Below are 17344 nucleotides of genomic sequence, written 5' to 3' on the forward strand. Positions count from 1 at the left end.
AAACTAATGTGGATATGCTCCGCCGCCTGTCAGCAGTGTGCGCGTGTCTGTGCGCATTAATAATATAAACAAACACTCTTCACAACTCTCACACGAATGTAAGGAAATTAAAAGGCACTTAACTCACTGCCGAGCAGCAAAGAAAGAGGATGAATGGAAAGAGGACAGGAGGTTTTAAGGACTAAGGACTTGTTGATTGGTTAGAGATATCACATGGTCAGTTTGAGGACCAATAAGAAATGAACTACAAAGACTCAAAAAACATGGTTATGGTAGTTTTTTATGAGTTTTGTGTTACATGTTTATTGGTTATTTTCTTTGCTGCTGATCTGTAAGTTTGAAGAGAAAGAAAAATCCGAGCCTCCAGTCTTGACATGGGGCCTCATTACGGCTCTGGTGGTAGCCATGCCGCTATTGGCGGCATGGCTAACACCAAAACCGGGTCCGAGTCCGGGTCCGGGTTCCTTGAATGGGAAATTACCATGCCATTCCGAGTTTGGAGGGCCCGGTAATTCCCCCTACAGGGAACCCGGGCCCGGGCCTTCCCCATTCCCATTTGAGCCCCCATAGGGCTCAATGGGTATGGGTGCAGGGAGCTAACAACGGGCCGATTAAGACCGGCCTGTTGTTAGCTCCCTGGTCCTCTCGCGGGACCCGGTAATGACGCCTGGTTTTACCGGGCGTCCTTACTGGGTCCCGCAAGAGAACCTCGTAATTTTGCGGAATGGGTTTAACGGATCCGCCTCCATTAGCGGAGCCTGTTAACTCATTCCGCAAATCTTGTAATGAGGCCCATAGAATTCATACACTGTGCTGAAAATGGCAGAAATCAAGAAAGACTGAGGATAAAGATTAGCTTAAACACGGTCTTCAGCGCTATAGAATGAACATCTTAAAAGTTAAATGGTTGCACCATATACTGAAAACATTGTCTCAGCAACGAACAACAAAGTCTTGCCGCCAACAAGCGCTCGGGAGGATAGCTCAGGAGCAACGTGCTCGCCTTGGAAGCAAGACAACGCAGAGTACCACAGGTTGGATCCCCGGGTCCTCACTTAGAAACCTCTGGGTATTAAGCGCATTATAAATAACCTATCATAACATCTCAAAAACGATATTCTCAGTTTTAAATATGCTCAAAATCTTGACACCATTGAAACCTCATCAAGATTCAACAAGGAGCTATGACAATAGAGGTGATTTCTATTCCTAACAGCATGGACACGTTTTGCTTACAGATGTCTCCTTGGCCCCACTTCCCACGTGCAGGGGTAGTGGCACCTGTGAAGGGTAAACATGCCCAGCCAAACTTTTCCCTGAGATCCCTACTTCTGGCTCACAAACATTTTGGGGAGCTCTTGGGTGAAACCAAATCATTAGGGGCCACCCTAAAGACTCTTGTCTTGCTCATGTTTCCGAGAAAGACAAATAAGACCATCACAAAAGCCAAATTGCCAAATGGTCATTAACTCTTCCTTTGTGACCGGAAGGATCCCAGCAGATTTAGAAGCAACTATCACCCAACCTCACACCTGTCCTTTATTGGTAAGAATTAAAATCAGCTGCTGCTCTGCTTCCCACCTACAACTTTGTTCACAATAATTCTGTACTCGACTACCATCAAACCGGCTTCAATCCTAGGATGGAGGAAGAGCCTGAAATGATGGACGATATCAGGAAGATGGCGGGTGGTGCATAGAGTCTTGGGAGGATAGCTCAGGGGTAACATGCTCGCCTTGGAATCAAGCCGACACAGAGCAGCACAGGTTTGATCCCCTGGTCCGCGCTTAGAAACCCCTGGGTGTTAAGCGTGTTAAAAATAATCTATCATATCATAGAGGTGGCACCCTCATTTGATCAGACTTATCAACGACTTTCAACAGTATTGGCCGCCCCATCGTACTGGGTTGTCTCCAGCAGTGAGGTGTTGGCTCTAGCTTTAAAGAGGTCATGGTCCTTTCTTAATAACAGCTTCCAATGTGTTTTGTCAATTCCAGTGAATCAGGCAATATTAAATAATTATTTTGTACAACCTATATGTTCAACCCCTGGCCAACTTGCTTCATTCACAAGGTACAATGTTCTATTCATACGATGACGATACTCACATACCTCTCCGCGTATACAGAGATATAGGGGCCATTACAGAGATATAGGGGCCATTAAAACATTGTTTGCATCTTGTATTGTAGCAGTTGACCTATGGATGAATCAAAAGTGTGCAAAGCTCAACGTCAACAAGATAGAAATCATGTGCCCAGGGCAAGCATCCAACACATGCCTTTCAAATTTCTGGGCCCAAATATTGTGAGGAAGTCCTTCACCAGTTTGAAACATGGGTATTATCTTAGCTCAACATTTTCTGTTTTCTCACCAAATAACACTAGCCTTCCTCAGTTCACGGCTCGATAATTGCAATTCAGACTATTTGCGTATTTACCAAATATGCAATGTTAATCCGGCATATCTCACTAGGAATAATTGTTTTAGAAACTCTACTATTGATTGCCTAATTAGATATGCCTGTGGTTGGTGTCGGCTTCTCGCAATTGATCAAACAGGTGCAAACATTAACCTGTTTAAAATGTTGATCAAGAGAGGGATTACTGAATATACTAATGTACAGTTATTGGTAGATTCTCAAATGTACGTCCACTCCCGGCTATTTGTATACAATTACGAATAATGTGGTAATACGTGATCCCGGCTATTTGTATACAATTACGAATAATGTGGTAATACGTGATTACACGAGGATTAAATTCAATATTGCAGAATCCATTAGAATCACCGGAGTGAGGAAATAAATATGCAGAAGTTTAAGAACCTGTAGACTTTGTCTAATCTTGTAGAACCTACCAAGCACCTATTTTTGAAGTGGGAAAGCCTTTTTCCATCCTTAGCAGTTGTCTGTGAGCCTATGGCAACACTGAGGTGATATCTGGCCCCTACGAAGCAATATGGGAACTTTTTCTAATGGCTAACAATATCGGCTTGATGTGTCCTCTCACAAAATGCTGGGCGTTTATTAAGCATATTCTTGATGAAATTTACATAGATTAATTTTTGCTATTTTTTAAGAGTATATTTGGCTTTTGTGTTAGGTGCAATTGGCTTGGATTTCATGTATTAAAACTCTAATTGTATTATACAAAATAAAAAGAAATGCACTAAAGCAAATTAAACAAATTACAACCTCTGCCACAAATTATAAACTCCCTTCACAGGCGTACATCACCCCTAATCTTCAGCAACTACATTGGCTTCCCACCGAGCAACATATAGCTTTCACATCCCACTGCTTCGCCCCCTTAATCCTTTTTTTCCCACTGGTCCATTCCTGCTTAAACACATTTTCCTTCCTCAAATCCCAGTCTAAAACACTCATCAGATTACAGCCTTGTCAAGATACCCCCCCACCGACTACTACTCAAATGGGGGAGTGGGCGCCTTCTCCTTCCAAGCCTCCAAGCCCTCTTTTTCCCACACAAGCATCGTTTTCCCTCTGTATACTTTTCCCCTTTGGCATTGTGTTTTTACCTATGAGATATACAACTCTGCCCTGAAGCACTCTTCTTCCTGAGCTTGCAAATAGGTTCCTGCGCTGAGTGTTGTGCGCGATACAGCACCTCATGCATGCAAGCCTGGGCGGAGGCAGTAGGGGGTGAATCAGAGATTCATGGCCTGGAAGGGATGCCAGCGGTATACATACAGCTCTGGCTCTGAGAGGTGGCACATGCGCGTAACCAATAGAGCACCTGACCTTTAGTTGTCTTGTACATTGCAGTGCCTTCTTGTGTACGTCTTTAGTGTGGTCCTTTCCTTTCTACCACCGCTCCTCTACCTTCCAAGAGGAATCTTGCCATGCCTTTGTAACCTGACCTTCCTCCTCCTTTCAGCTGAACAGGTGGCTCAGCAGACGGCCGATGTGTTCCGGAGCTATGCCTTCTACCGGTACCAGCATGAGCAGGCTGAGAACATGGTGGAGATACCCGTGGACCCCGAGATATCAGAGCTTCCACAGAGCGAGAGCACGTACGTATGACACCTCCCCTCCAGCCATAACAGAACTTCCTTAGAGCCAGACCATCCTTGCATTACACCTCCCCTCCATCCATAACAGAATTTCCTTAGAGCAAGGCCATCCTTGCATTAGACCTCCCCATCATCCATAACAGAACCTCCTAAGAGCAAGACCATCCTTGCATTAGACCTCCCCATCATCCATAACATAACCTACTTAGAGGCAGACCATCCTTGCATTAGACCTCCCCTTTACCCATAACAGAACTCTGTTGAGCCTTACCATCCTTACATTACACGTCCCTTCCATCATAACACAATGTCCTTAGAGCCTTACCATCCTTGCATTACACCTCCCATCCACCCATAACTGAACTTCTTTTGAGCCAGACCATCCTTGCATTGCAACTTCCATCCATCCATAACAGAACTTCCTTTGAGCCTTACCATCCATGCATTAAACCTCCCATCCTTCCATAACAGACCTTCCTTTGAGCCAGACCATCCTTGCATTGCACCTCCCCATCATCAATAACAGAACTTCCCAAGAGCTAGATCATCCTTGCATTACACCTCCTCTCCATCCATAACAGAACCTCCTAAGAGCAAGACCATCCTTGCATTACACCTCCTCTCCATCCATAACAGAACCTCCTAAGAGCAAGACCATCCTTGCATTACACCTCCTCTCCATCCATAACAGAACCTCCTTTTTTGAGCCTTACCATCCTTGCATTACACCTCCCATCCATCCATAACAGAACTTCCTTAGAGCCAGACCATCCTTGGATTGCAACTCCCATCCATCCATAACAGAACTTCCTTTGAGCCTTACCATCCATGCATTAAACCTCCCATCCATCCATAACAGACCTTCCTTTGAGCCAGACCATCCTTGCATTACACCTCCCCATCATCCATAACAGAACCTCCTTAGAGCCAGACCATCCTTGCATTACACCTCCTCTCCATCCATAACAGAACCTCCTTTGAGCCTTACCATCCTTGCATTACACCTGCCATCCATCCATAACAGACCTTCCTTTGAGCCAGACCATCCTTGCATTACACCTCCCATCCATAACAGAACTTCCCTTGAGCCTCACCATCCTTGCATTACACCTCCCATCCATCCATAACAGAGATTCCTTTGAACCCTACCATCCATGCATTACACCCCACATCCATCCATAACAGAACTTCTTAGATCCAGACCATCCTTGCATTACATGTCCCCTCCATCCATAACAGAACCTCCTTTGAGCCTTACCATCCTTGCATTACACCTGCCATCCATCCATAACAGAACTTCCTTAGAGCCAGACCATCCTTGCATTACACCTCCTCTCCATCCATAACAGACCTTCCTTTGAGCCAGGCCATCCTTGCATTGCACCTCCCCATCATCAATAACAGAACTTCCCAAGAGCCAGACCATCCTTTCATTACACCACGTCATCATCCATAACAGAACTTCCTATGAGCAAGACCATCCTTGCACTACACCTCCCATCCATCCATAACAGAGCTTCCTTTGAACCCTACCATCCATGCATTACACCCCACATCCATCCATAACAGAACTTCTTAGATCCAGACCATCCTTGCATTACATGTCCCCTCCATTCATAACAGAACCTCCTTTGAGCCAGGCCATCCTTGCATTACACCTGCCATCCATCCATAACAGAACTTCCTTAGAGCCAGACCATCCTTGCATTACACCTCCTCTCCATCCATAACAGAACTTCCTTTGAGCCAGGCCATCCTTGCATTACACCTCCCCTCCATCCATAACAGACCTTCCTTTGAGCCAGACCATCCTTGCATTGCACCTCCCCATCATCAATAACAGAACTTCCCAAGAGCCAGACCATCCTTTCATTACACCTCCTCTCCATCCATAACAGAACTTCCCAAGAGCCAGACCATCCTTGCATTACACCTCCCATCCATAACAGACCTTCCCTTGAGCCTTACCATCCTTGCATTACACCTCCCATCATCCATAACAGAGCTTCCTTTGAACCCTACCATCCATGCATTACACCCCACATCCATTCATAACAGAACTTCTTAGATCCAGACCATCCTTGCATTACATGCCCCCTCCATCCCCTCCATCCATAACAGGACCTCCTTAGAACCAAGCCATCCTTGCATTATACCTCGCATCCCAGATTTTAGAACTTCTTTAGACAGTTCACTATTTGATTACACCTATCTTCCTTCAAATTAGGATTATCCACAAAACCGCAATACATTTGCCATCCCACAAAATGCCTATGTAAGTACACAGGTATTGTACCTCCACCCAAAAGCTGAATTCCCTTGAACCAGATCCTTTACTACCACACCTACCTAATCCCAACAACAGCGCCAAGCACAAGCCATGTTGGATGCATGATAGCATCAGAGATGCTAAACTAGAGAAAATAAGTACTACAGCGCCCTTCCCTTGATAGCCGCCCTTCCATAGGCCAGGAATGCATTACACCTCCATTACCATAAAGGCATGCATATACTACAGCTCCCTTGCCATACTGGCAGCAGTCCCAGAACAGAATCATGTACTACGAGTTACTTTTCCCAATAAACCAAGCACATATGCAAAGTACCCTGTCATCCTCTAAAACAAGGGTCTGAAACTTGTGACTCTCCAGATGTTTTGTACTACAACTCTCATGAACTCTCACCTTTGAACATGCCGGCTAGCGCTGATTGGAATTGTAGCCCGGAGTGCTTAAGGTTTCAGACCTCTTCTCGAAAGCATTGCATACACCATAGCGCATTAGTGCAAGGCCTCCCACCTTGCCCAGTGGATCTAATCTGTTAGGGCTTCCTTTTCTAAGCAAACCTTTCTCTTTCCCTCTGTTGAGGCAGTGAGCCTGGATTTTCTGTAATCACATGGTTTCAGTCTAATCGCACTTATTTTGTATCCTCGGCTGGTGTTTGCTCTGATCACCTTCCTCTTTCGGACACTGTTCCACAGGGTCTGTTCTTGGCCCATTGTTTTTCTCTCTCTATACCTCCTTCATGGCTAATATTATCTCTTCTTTTGGGTTGTCTCATCATTTCTATGCCGATGACACCTAACTAATTATTTTTCTTCTTTTACACCTACTATACACACGAATCTCTCTGTGTGTCTCTCTGCTATTAGAAACTGGATGTTGGACCACTTTCTTGTCCTTAATCTGTCTAAGACCGAAGTTCTCTTTTTTCCTGTTAATACTATTACTCTGTCTGTTTCTCCTCCCTTTATCCTGTTTTCGCCTCCTGATCTGCCTTTTTCTCTCACTGCCCACAACCTCTGCTTTCATCTTGACACTAATCTTTCATTCGATTCGCTCATCACATTTCGATCACATCCCGTTCCTGTTGTTTCCATCTTTTCAATATTCAGAAAGTTAGACCTTTTCTCACTTTCAGTGCCATAAGCTTCTAATCGCTTTGTTGATCTTTTCTTGATGATTCTATTGTTCTGTACTCCTCTTTGGTCTTCCTGTCTCTCCTCTAGCTCCTCTTAAATCTGTTTTTAATTCCTCTATTTGTCTCCTGTACTCCTTACCTATTTGTGACTCTATCTCTACCTCTTTGGCCTCTTTTCGATGGCTACCCTTCCACTCTCAGCTTAAATTCAACTTTCTCTGCATGGTATTCAAATCCCTGGATGGACTTGCTCCTATTTATCTTAGCTCTTTTGATTCTTTTCATGTTCCTTCTCGTACTCTTCTCTTCTTTCTCAACCCCACTGTCTTTTAACTGTACCTCGCCCTCCATGTGTTTCCTTTCGCTTCCGTTCTTTTTCTTCATTGGCTCTTCTTCACTGTAATGCTCTCCCTCACGCTCTGCGGTCTATTCACTCTTATTATAGCTTCTGTGCAGCCCTAATAACTGTTTTACTTCAATCTTAATTGTATTTTAAGTCTCATTGTAAGTTCATGTTTGATTGTACTCCCTTGTTCATTTCAATGTTACTGTACATTGGTTTTGTACAGCGCCTTGGCGTAAGGCTCTATATAAATAGCAAATAAAAAGGAGCTCTACTGCAGCACAATAAATATGATGCTTATTTTAAGTGTCTTGCAGTCTGGTCAGTTGTCCATCCCTTACACACCCCTCTCTTCTACACCTCTCAAAAATTAGCTAATATTCTATGTGCCTGCAGGCATGACCACCGCTCCCAAGAATCATGGGTGCTTCCTTGTTGGGAAGAGAAACGGAAACTCAATTCACGTGTATTGACTCACACATTTTCATTAAAAGTGCTACAGTTCCATGAAACACCATTGTAACTCGCCATCACCTGAGAAGAGCGGCTGCGAGTGAGTTGGCATGCAGACCCACCTTGATAGCACCCTTATCTGGCATGCTTGCCCCCCATCCCTCCCACATAGTGCTGCTTTCATTCTCGATTGCAGAGCAAAATACCTTTAGTTTTACCCGCCAATTAATATTGTTGTTTAATAATCTGCTTTCTCTTTAGAAAGCTATTCCACCTGTGACATAGCGGGCACAGTAACTATTAAGTGTTCAGCACTGTATGCCAATAGGGACCGTTCTTCACAGTGTGCTAAGCAAGTTGTGATGCATCATGGACCTTCTTCTACGTGTTCAAGCCTGAATTGATTGGCAAGCAGCTGTCGCAGAAGGCTAGCAGGCTGTGACGTGTCATGCACTATGAACATGTGCATAACTGCAGAGCATGCATTTGTTAACCGGGAAGCATATTTACAGACTGCTAAGCAAGCTGTGACATAGCAGACATATTAGGGCTAAGGGTAATCTGCACAGCATCGATCTAGGGAGCACCTTTACAGAATGCTAAGCAAGCTGTGACATAGCAGGCATATTAGGGCTAAGGGTAATCCCCCCAGCATCGATCTAGGGAGCACCTTTACAGAATGCTAAGCAAGCTGTGACATAGCAGACATATTAGGACAAAGGGTAATCCGCACTGCATCGATCTAGGGAGCACCTTTACAGAATGCTAAGCAAGCTGTGACATAGCAGGCATATTAGGACAAAGGGTAATCCACACAGCATCGATCTAGGGAGCACCTTTACAGAATGCTAAGCAAACTGTGACATAGCAGACATATTAGGACAAAGGGTAATCCGCACTGCATCGATCTAGGGACCCCCTTTACAGAATGCTAAGCAAGCTGTGACAAAGCAGGCATATTAGGACAAAGGGTAATCCGCACAGTATCGATCTGAGGACCACCTTTACAGAATGCTAAGCAAGCTGTGACATAGCAGGCATGTTAGGACAAATGGTAATCCGCACAGCATCGATCTAGGGAGCACCTTTAGAGAATGCTTAGCAAGCTGTGACATAGCAGGCATATTAGGACAAAGGGTAATCCGCACAGCATCGATCTAGGGAGCACCTTTACAGAATGCTAAGCCAGCTGTGACATAGCAGACATATTAGGACAAAGGGTAATCCGCACAGCATCGATCTAGGGAGCACCTTCACAGAATGCTAAGCAAGCTGTGACATAGCACGCATATTAGGGCAAAGGGTAATCCGCACAGTATCGATCTAAGGACCACCTTTACAGAATGCTAAGCAAGCTGTGACATAGCAGGCATATTAGGACAAATGGTAATCCGCACAGCATCGATCTAGGGAGCACCTTTAGAGAATGCTAAGCAAGCTGTGACAAAGCAGGCATATTAGGACAAAGGGTAATCCGCACAGCATCGATCTAGGGAGCACCTTTACAGAATGCTAAGCAATCTGTGACATAACAGACATATTAGGGTTAAGGGTAATCCGCACAGCATCGATCTAGGGAGCACCTTTACAGAATGCTAAGCAAGCTGTGACATAGCAGGCATATTAGGACAAACAGTAATCGGCACAGCATCGATCTAGGGAGCACCTTTACAGAATGCTAAGCAAACTGTGACATAGCAGGCATATTAGGACAAAGGGTAATCTGCACAGCATCGATCTAGGGAGCACCTTTACAGACTGCTAAGCAAACTTTGACATAGCAGGCATATTGGGACAAAGGGTAATCCGCACAGCATCGATCTAGGGAGCACCTTTACAGAATGCTAAGCAAACGACATAAAAGGTCTCTCCCAAACGGACATTATCTGAATACTGAATGGGAATCTGAGCTTCATCTGCAGGTCTCACACATGAGAATCGAGAGAGTAGGGTGTCCATAGGGGAGATTTATCGCTGCATGGAAAGTACAGATCTCACATTGACCATGGTTCCAACATGGTGTCCAGAAACCTGCTTATCTGTCATTATTAAATGACCAGACCACAATTACAAGGAGTCGGGTGTTGTGGGACCTGCACAAGAGCCTACCGGGAAGGCATTTTTTCATTTTTATGGGTTGGGCAAGTGGGGGGTCGAGGAGGTCCAGACATTCTTCTGGAGGGTGCTTTCTGAGAAAAAGAGGTGTGTATCTAGAGCAAATACTGCATATTTCAGGAAACAGAAATGACTAGGGCATGGTTTGTCTTGAAAGGGCCGGGTGCTGCACCCTGCCTAGGGGTTCCAGGCAGATTGTGCGCTACAGGTTGGAAGCCCAAAAACGCATTTACATTTCACTGCCTGATTGATCACATGAGTGCTACGTTATTGCGTTTTCAGTGCGCTTCTCATTTTAAAAATAGTGGGATTTCCCCCTGCTTCCACTTCCTCTCCGCAGCACGACCACCGACGTGGGCAGGCGACTGGCCGTCATCGGGGACGATATCAACAATCGCTATGACAGCGATTTCCGAGAAATGCTGATCTCCCTGCAGCCGGACATGCACAACGCGTACAAGTACTTCACAAAGATCGCTTCCAGGTAACCAAGCACTGGGGGGGTCACCGGTTATCACCACAAATTCTCGTAAATCAATGCAAAAGCTTGGAACGCAGGCTGTATTAACCAAGAAAAGCCTGCGCTCAGAACATTTTCATTGGTTTAGGGTGCTTCCTTTCCAGTCCCCGCTCCCCCGTCACCACTTAGTACCCGTGTAGTTTCCTACACGGGTATTAATGGTGTGAAAAAGAAACATACCTTTGTTTCACGGCGCTGAGCTGCGCAGTGCTGCTGTCAGCAAAAGTAAATTTTCATGTTGATGACGTCATATGTTATCGCTCGGGCCGATAACTTGGGCTGCGGGCCGTTATCTCCCGTTCCAGCCCCTGGAACGGGGTATGAACGCCACATTATTCCTTCATGCTTTCATGTCGATTTTGTGTCTTGTTTTTATGCCTGTTGCTTTTTTGTTTTATGCTTATAAAAAAAGTGTGTATTGATTGTGATTGCTTATTGTTTGCTAGTGCGCCGTTTGCCTTTGGGCCTAAGGCGCCTTATAAACGTGCATCAACATATGCCTCAACTTTACCTCTCTGTTGCCGCATATCTCTTTATACCACTCTGTTTCAGAAGCCACCACCAATCAACAACAACAGCATAGTTTCCTAAATAGCATCCATACACTAGTTAGGATCATGTGAAAAGGTGTGTGACTCAGTAGCTACTTTGCGCACTGTAGAATCAGGCAACCTGCGTCCTAATCCCAGTTTACCACTAGACCGCATTGTGTGATCCCTGGAAATATGCGTGTCCCCAAATATATAATTGTCATATCTCTCTGCTTTTTATGGGAGTGCGCAGAAATTGCCATAATGGCAATGAAATTACTCCTTTGGACAGCCCCACTAAAGAAAACGTTTTTTCTTCACTTACGAATAGTCCGCTGGCGAGCTGTGGGGCAGGAGTGCCACCAAGTGGCCAAAAAGCAGATGACAATTCACGATTTCAATTAATTCTAAGCGACATCCAACCCATTTCAGGAAGTGCATTGCTTAAGTTGAAAATAGTTATCTGAAAATAGCTCAAGATACTATGGCCATTCATCGGGCGTCTGAAGAAGGGAACCCCACAGAGGCCATCGAAACATCAAGGGAGGAGGGCTCCCCTTTTGAAGAAATGGGTCAGAGGATAAAATATGTCTGCACTTCAGAAAAACCTGTGTTCGGGGCCTAGCAGGAGGCTTTCACAAATCATAGGAGCCGCCGGGACGCTGCTTATTATAACTTACTTGCCAACATTCTGTGACCAAAAAGATGTAGGATTTTTCAAGTTTGAAAAATAATAATTCCCATAACAGTGACCTCACAGGAAAATACAAAACATACAAACAGCACAACATGCAAAGATGTTGAAATGTAAAAAATGTATAATTCTGAATGCTAACACCAAATTGTCGGTAGATGCTGTGTGATGGTGTTACACTCTGCCACTTGCTTTCCCTGCTGGTTGACCTAAGGGTTGTGCCAGCAAGAGTGCAGGACACAGTCATGCAGCTGTCGGGTCAGTGGATTAGTCTGAGTGCAATCAAAGTAATTACCTACCAGTCCACTGTACAGACAGACTAGTTAATGTGTTGCATGCTCTGAGCTGGAGCCTGCCTTAGAATCACATACATTACTTGCCACTGTAAAAAAGCAGTAGGATCTGTCACTGAAATCTGTAGGCGGTAGGGCTGCTTCAAAAGCAGTAGCCTACTGCCTAATAGGGTGGTCTGTTACTGATATTCAACATGACAGCTCCCGGTAGATGCCACATGGCCTAAATCCAATCCATTCAGTGCTAAAATGAAAACATATGATATGATATGATATGATATGATATGGCATTTGTAACGCGCCTATACACAAGTGTTTCAAGGCGCGACGAGGCAGGGAGGGGGAACAAGGGGAAGACAGACAACGATCCTACTAGGCCAGGTGTCATTCAGACCGCGCAAGTGCAGGGGTAGGGGGAAGGGAAAAGTGCAGGGGATGGATTTATTCTGAGGCAAGGTCTGTGTGGCCTGCAGGAGTTGGAGGTCTCTTCACTGAAGAGTGACTAGGAATACATCACAACCAGAGTGGCCCCAAGCTTTGCCAGTGTTTTTGATTCATTCAAAACCTTTCAGCCACCATTCTTCTGTGATTCATTCATCACCCCGAGTGGGATGTGCACGCAGTGCTTTAAATGGAGAAAAATGAAGTGCAGGTACTCACCAATCTAGGCTTCAAGTGACACTCATCAATCACCGACTGATTCTTTGCCTGTTTTGACGCCAGTGTTTTTAAGTATAAGAGAGGGAATGCTTTGAGAACTTCCAATGTCTGCAGGCAATGCACAGTGAGATAAAATTATGAGTTATTGATCACACACTTTGGTTAAGGGGTGTATCTGGGATAAGGTGGGGGTTGTATTATTTACGCGTGTTTAATTGTGTAATAGGGAATTTGGTGGGAGCTGGAGCTGTGTGTGGCTTTTCAGTACAAAACCTTCCATCACAACTCCAAATACTTCAACATTTACATATTGGAAAAGGCACTGCTAATGACTAAGAAACATTTTTAAAAATGTGTTGCCCAGGCTAAACCAAATCAATCCATGCTCTAAGTGCAAACTCTCAAGGGGTAACAGGTGAATCCAGCTTCTAGGGAATAGGTAGAAAAAAACTGGGAAGGGGATGTGGGAACCCCACCAAATAAAAAGAAAAAGCCATGAGTTTTTCCGGTCAAAAATCAGCAGGAAAAAAGACCCTGTTCCAAAAAACCTGCCGATGGAAGGACATAGAACCCTTTTAAACACCCCTTATACCTGAAACCAAGGAGTAGGTACCCCCAATTACACTACGCTGATGCTTGAAAATACAGATTGCCACCGCTTGGCCTCAAAGGTTCCTCCTTCATTTCTTCTGAATGCTTGCTTTTGGGAATAGGCACACATGGTTCATTCAGTGATTCCTTTCATTGACATCTTTAAACCTGCAATACACATACAGGAACACAATAGTGTGCTAGTGCAGCGTAATCCTGAAAGCATGGACTGCTGTCTATTTCATACCATACATAAGGAAATCAGACCTTTCTGTAAACTGCCCTGGAGGCTTCACATCACTCAAGTGATCCCTGCACAGAGAAAAAAGCTTGCTAAACATATCCCACACACTTATCAACAAAATCCAAACCCGGATGCACCTTGTCAACATAAACACAAACACAAATTAGATGGTGGTCAAATACACAATGTATTCTCAGTTACAAACAGCACAAAGTTACTGAGTCTCTTTTGTATCTTCAAGAGACTTGACACTGAAAACTTGTTTGTAAACAAAGATTTGGGACAAACAATAGCTCTGTATTATTCAAACTCAAAAGATAACACAGCAATCTCTGATCAGTGATTGTACAACATATGTTTTTTCTGGTCGCCGACACGTGTTTCGCTTAGTATCCACTTGCAATCTTGTGGAGACTTGTGAGCTTCTTCAGGGATAAATAGACCCATTCTGGTCTTGATCACTCATTACTTTCAAAATGCTGTTTTCCCAACTTTCTGAATTAGTGGACTAGCTTCAGTCATAATTTGTTCTAGTTTACTCGTCTTTGCTGTATTGATTACAATCAAGCACTACGTTGTATCATCGCATTAGCTTCACTGGTTATAATAGTTAATCATTGTCGGACGTATCCTGTCTGCGTTCTGTTCTTTCACAAAATGTGCCAAAAAGGTATGCAAGTGTAGGGGGGGAAATTTTCCCGGGGCCGGCTGGGCCGTCCGCGGACCTCCGGGCAGGGAGGCCCCAACTCCTCCTGTGTATCCCAGAAATGAGTATGAGGCACACGCAAGAAGCAAGGTGATTCTGCTGTTTATTAAACAAAATGGCAGGGATAGGTCAAGGATCGTACGCGTCCGTCCTGAAACTCTCTCTCCATTCGTGGGGCTCGTAGGCCCTTTTTACCTTAGTATGACGCGCTACTTGCGTCACCTAGGAAAGTTAGCAAAAAACCTATCGCCACTCTGGATTGGTTCCTCGAGTGGTAGGGTTAGTATAGCATACGTATAGAGAACGCTGTTAGTGGTTGAGGGTCAGTCAGGTGGTATACTTGGGTTGTCCCTTCAATTAGATACATGAAAATTGTTATATGACGACCCCTGAGGATTGGCTAATGTTAATGGCGTCAGTGATAAGAGCCCCATGTTCTGATTGGTCCACTCGCGAGCCCCCCAGTCTGGGACCATTGCTGTTCCCAGCTCGCGGTGCACCTGTCATTTGAAACAATGTATAACTATGGGTATGTGCAGACAATGCGAGGATTTGTTCATATGCTGGAGGGCAGACTACTCCCACTGCCGCAGATGTCCATTGAGTCGCTTAATTGTTGCTGCCTGTGTCTCAAAACGTGGGATCCAGGCGCCTCCCTCCTCCTGGGCCTGGCACCCTGTCAGGTTCGGCTTGGTCACGTGAGGAGAGACCGTGGTTGAAGCAGAATTCTGCACATTTAATATTGCATCTTCCATTGTGTGCCTGGCTTAGTTTGCAGGTGTGACCTTGGCTTCGGCTTGTGGCATGCGAGTTTGCAGCATTGTGCCCTTGACTGTCTGCTCTTGCCGGGCGCATTCTGCAGGGTCAGCAATTGTACTCTTGCGTGTTCAATGTTCATGGAGGCTCTTGCTTGCGGCCTACTTGGTCCTGGTGCATAGGTGGGGACGTTTGATGCACGGCGCTTTAGGTTATGGTATCATATTGTTTTATCCCCAGTATCATATCTTCGTTATATTTCTCATTGCAATGCATGGGGTAGGAGAAGCGTCAGCAAGCATTTTAGATGAGTTCGTTGTGCGCCTTGCGTTTCTGCATTTTGAAAAAAGCTATGTGAAAATAATAAAGATGCGCGTCAGTGGGTGTGCCCGTCACCTACGTCATAGCACTGGATATGTTCTTCGTGTGGATTGGTGTGGGAGTGTCCAGTGTGCATGTTTGCACGGGTGTGCTGACCGTTGGCTAGGTCGTCATGGCATCTCTAACGATGTGTTCATTTATTGTTGAATGGTTCAGTCGAGTTCATCCATGCCGCAGGCGTCGGCATGAGCAGGGCAGGCTGGCGGGCAGGCTGGTGGGCACATCCGTATGTTCCTGTACCAGGGTATTTGGTCATCTGGTAGATAGGCAAACTCCTCTCGTGGAGGATGTCTGGGCCGCGATCCTCTAGGCCAGGGGCGTGAGGGGATTGGTGGGAGTCTTTTGTTCCATTCTCCCACTTCAGTCCCCCCTCTGGTCGACCACAAACATATCTTTTTCCTTATCTCCTCTTACTCTCCATATTTTAGTTACTCCTCCCAAATGCCCATAGTGGTTGACATGGTCTTCAAATGACCAATACATATATACACAGGTTCCTCCAGGTGTGCAGTATACCCATTTCCCTATGTAGCTCCTTGGGTTTCTTGGGTTTTCGAGCTTCACAGATGGTGGGTCCAGGTGGTTGGTGATGATCTGTTTGCGCAGTGTTTCTCTCTCTTTTATTATTATGCCTGTGTGCTGGTCATCGTCTGCCGGCATCAAGGGGTGCATACCAACCATTTCGATCATTTCGTCTGTGGTGCGTGCCTTCCGGGCCTTCCAAAATCTTATTATGATCAGTACAGCTCCAGCCAGTATTATGCATCCAACTATAATCTTAAGTCCGTCCGACAGCCAAAATGGCATCCACGACAATAACAGTGAAAACCAGCTGTCATCCTTCTTCACTCCTTTACTTTCATTCATCAATTTGGAGTGCATCTGGGCCAGTTGTGATACTGCTTCTGTCAGTGTGCCATTGTCAGCATCGTTAGCAGGAATGAATGTGCAGCATGATTGTCCTATCTTTGCGCACACTCCTCCTTCCATTGCTGTAAGGAGATCCAATACATATCTGTTCTGTAGTGCTACCATCCTCACTGCTCGCAGTTCCTCTTTTATTGCGTTGAATCCATTTACTGTAGAATTAATTGTCATCATTAGCTCCCATCGAGTTATCTGGAGCCATTTTGCGTTTGCGTAAGCTTGTAGTCCCGGATGTATTATTGACGAGAAGAACATTGCTGCTCTGCTGAATAGTCTGTGTTCTGGTGGGATTGAAGTGAGTGCTGTTTCCGACCTTCCCCATAGGTAATTTCCTATCAAAGGTTCTCCTTGTCTTTTCTTTCTATTCAGGACATTGTTGTTGTTGTTGTCTTCGTTCTCTGGCCCCTTCTGAGGTTTTGCAGATCTCTTCTTCCTCTTGTTTCCTTCATCCATTTTAGGGAAGTTTGCCATGTTCACATGTTTCTGGGGCACCACTTGTGATGGTACATTAACGTGTACCATTGTGCATATACCATTCCACAGAGGGGGTAGTGTGTGGTATGCCTTTTCTCCGCAGGCCCAGTAATGGTCCATTAATACTGCTGTTCCTGCTCCCCCCTCAGGTAACTCCACCACGCTTGCACAGTTGGTGTTGTATCCCACGTCCACTTCTCCT

The 17344-nt window shown here is 45.1% G+C and overlaps 1 protein-coding gene across 1 annotated transcript in view; it reads left to right on the forward strand.

The window, feature by feature from the left end:
- The window catches only part of BAK1 (BCL2 antagonist/killer 1), a 155318-nt gene that overhangs the window by 91423 nt on the left and 46551 nt on the right, over nucleotides 1-17344 (forward strand). Inside the window, exons 3-4 of the mRNA XM_069633525.1 lie at nucleotides 3900-4035; nucleotides 10707-10850. Of these exons, the coding sequence (XP_069489626.1) occupies nucleotides 3900-4035; nucleotides 10707-10850 (280 nt within the window). The remainder of the gene's footprint in view (nucleotides 1-3899; nucleotides 4036-10706; nucleotides 10851-17344) is intronic.

This window comes from Ambystoma mexicanum, chromosome 13 (genome assembly GCF_040938575.1).
Source record: "Ambystoma mexicanum isolate Mex_15411 chromosome 13, UKY_AmexF1_1, whole genome shotgun sequence".
Classification (NCBI taxonomy): domain Eukaryota; kingdom Metazoa; phylum Chordata; class Amphibia; order Caudata; family Ambystomatidae; genus Ambystoma; species Ambystoma mexicanum.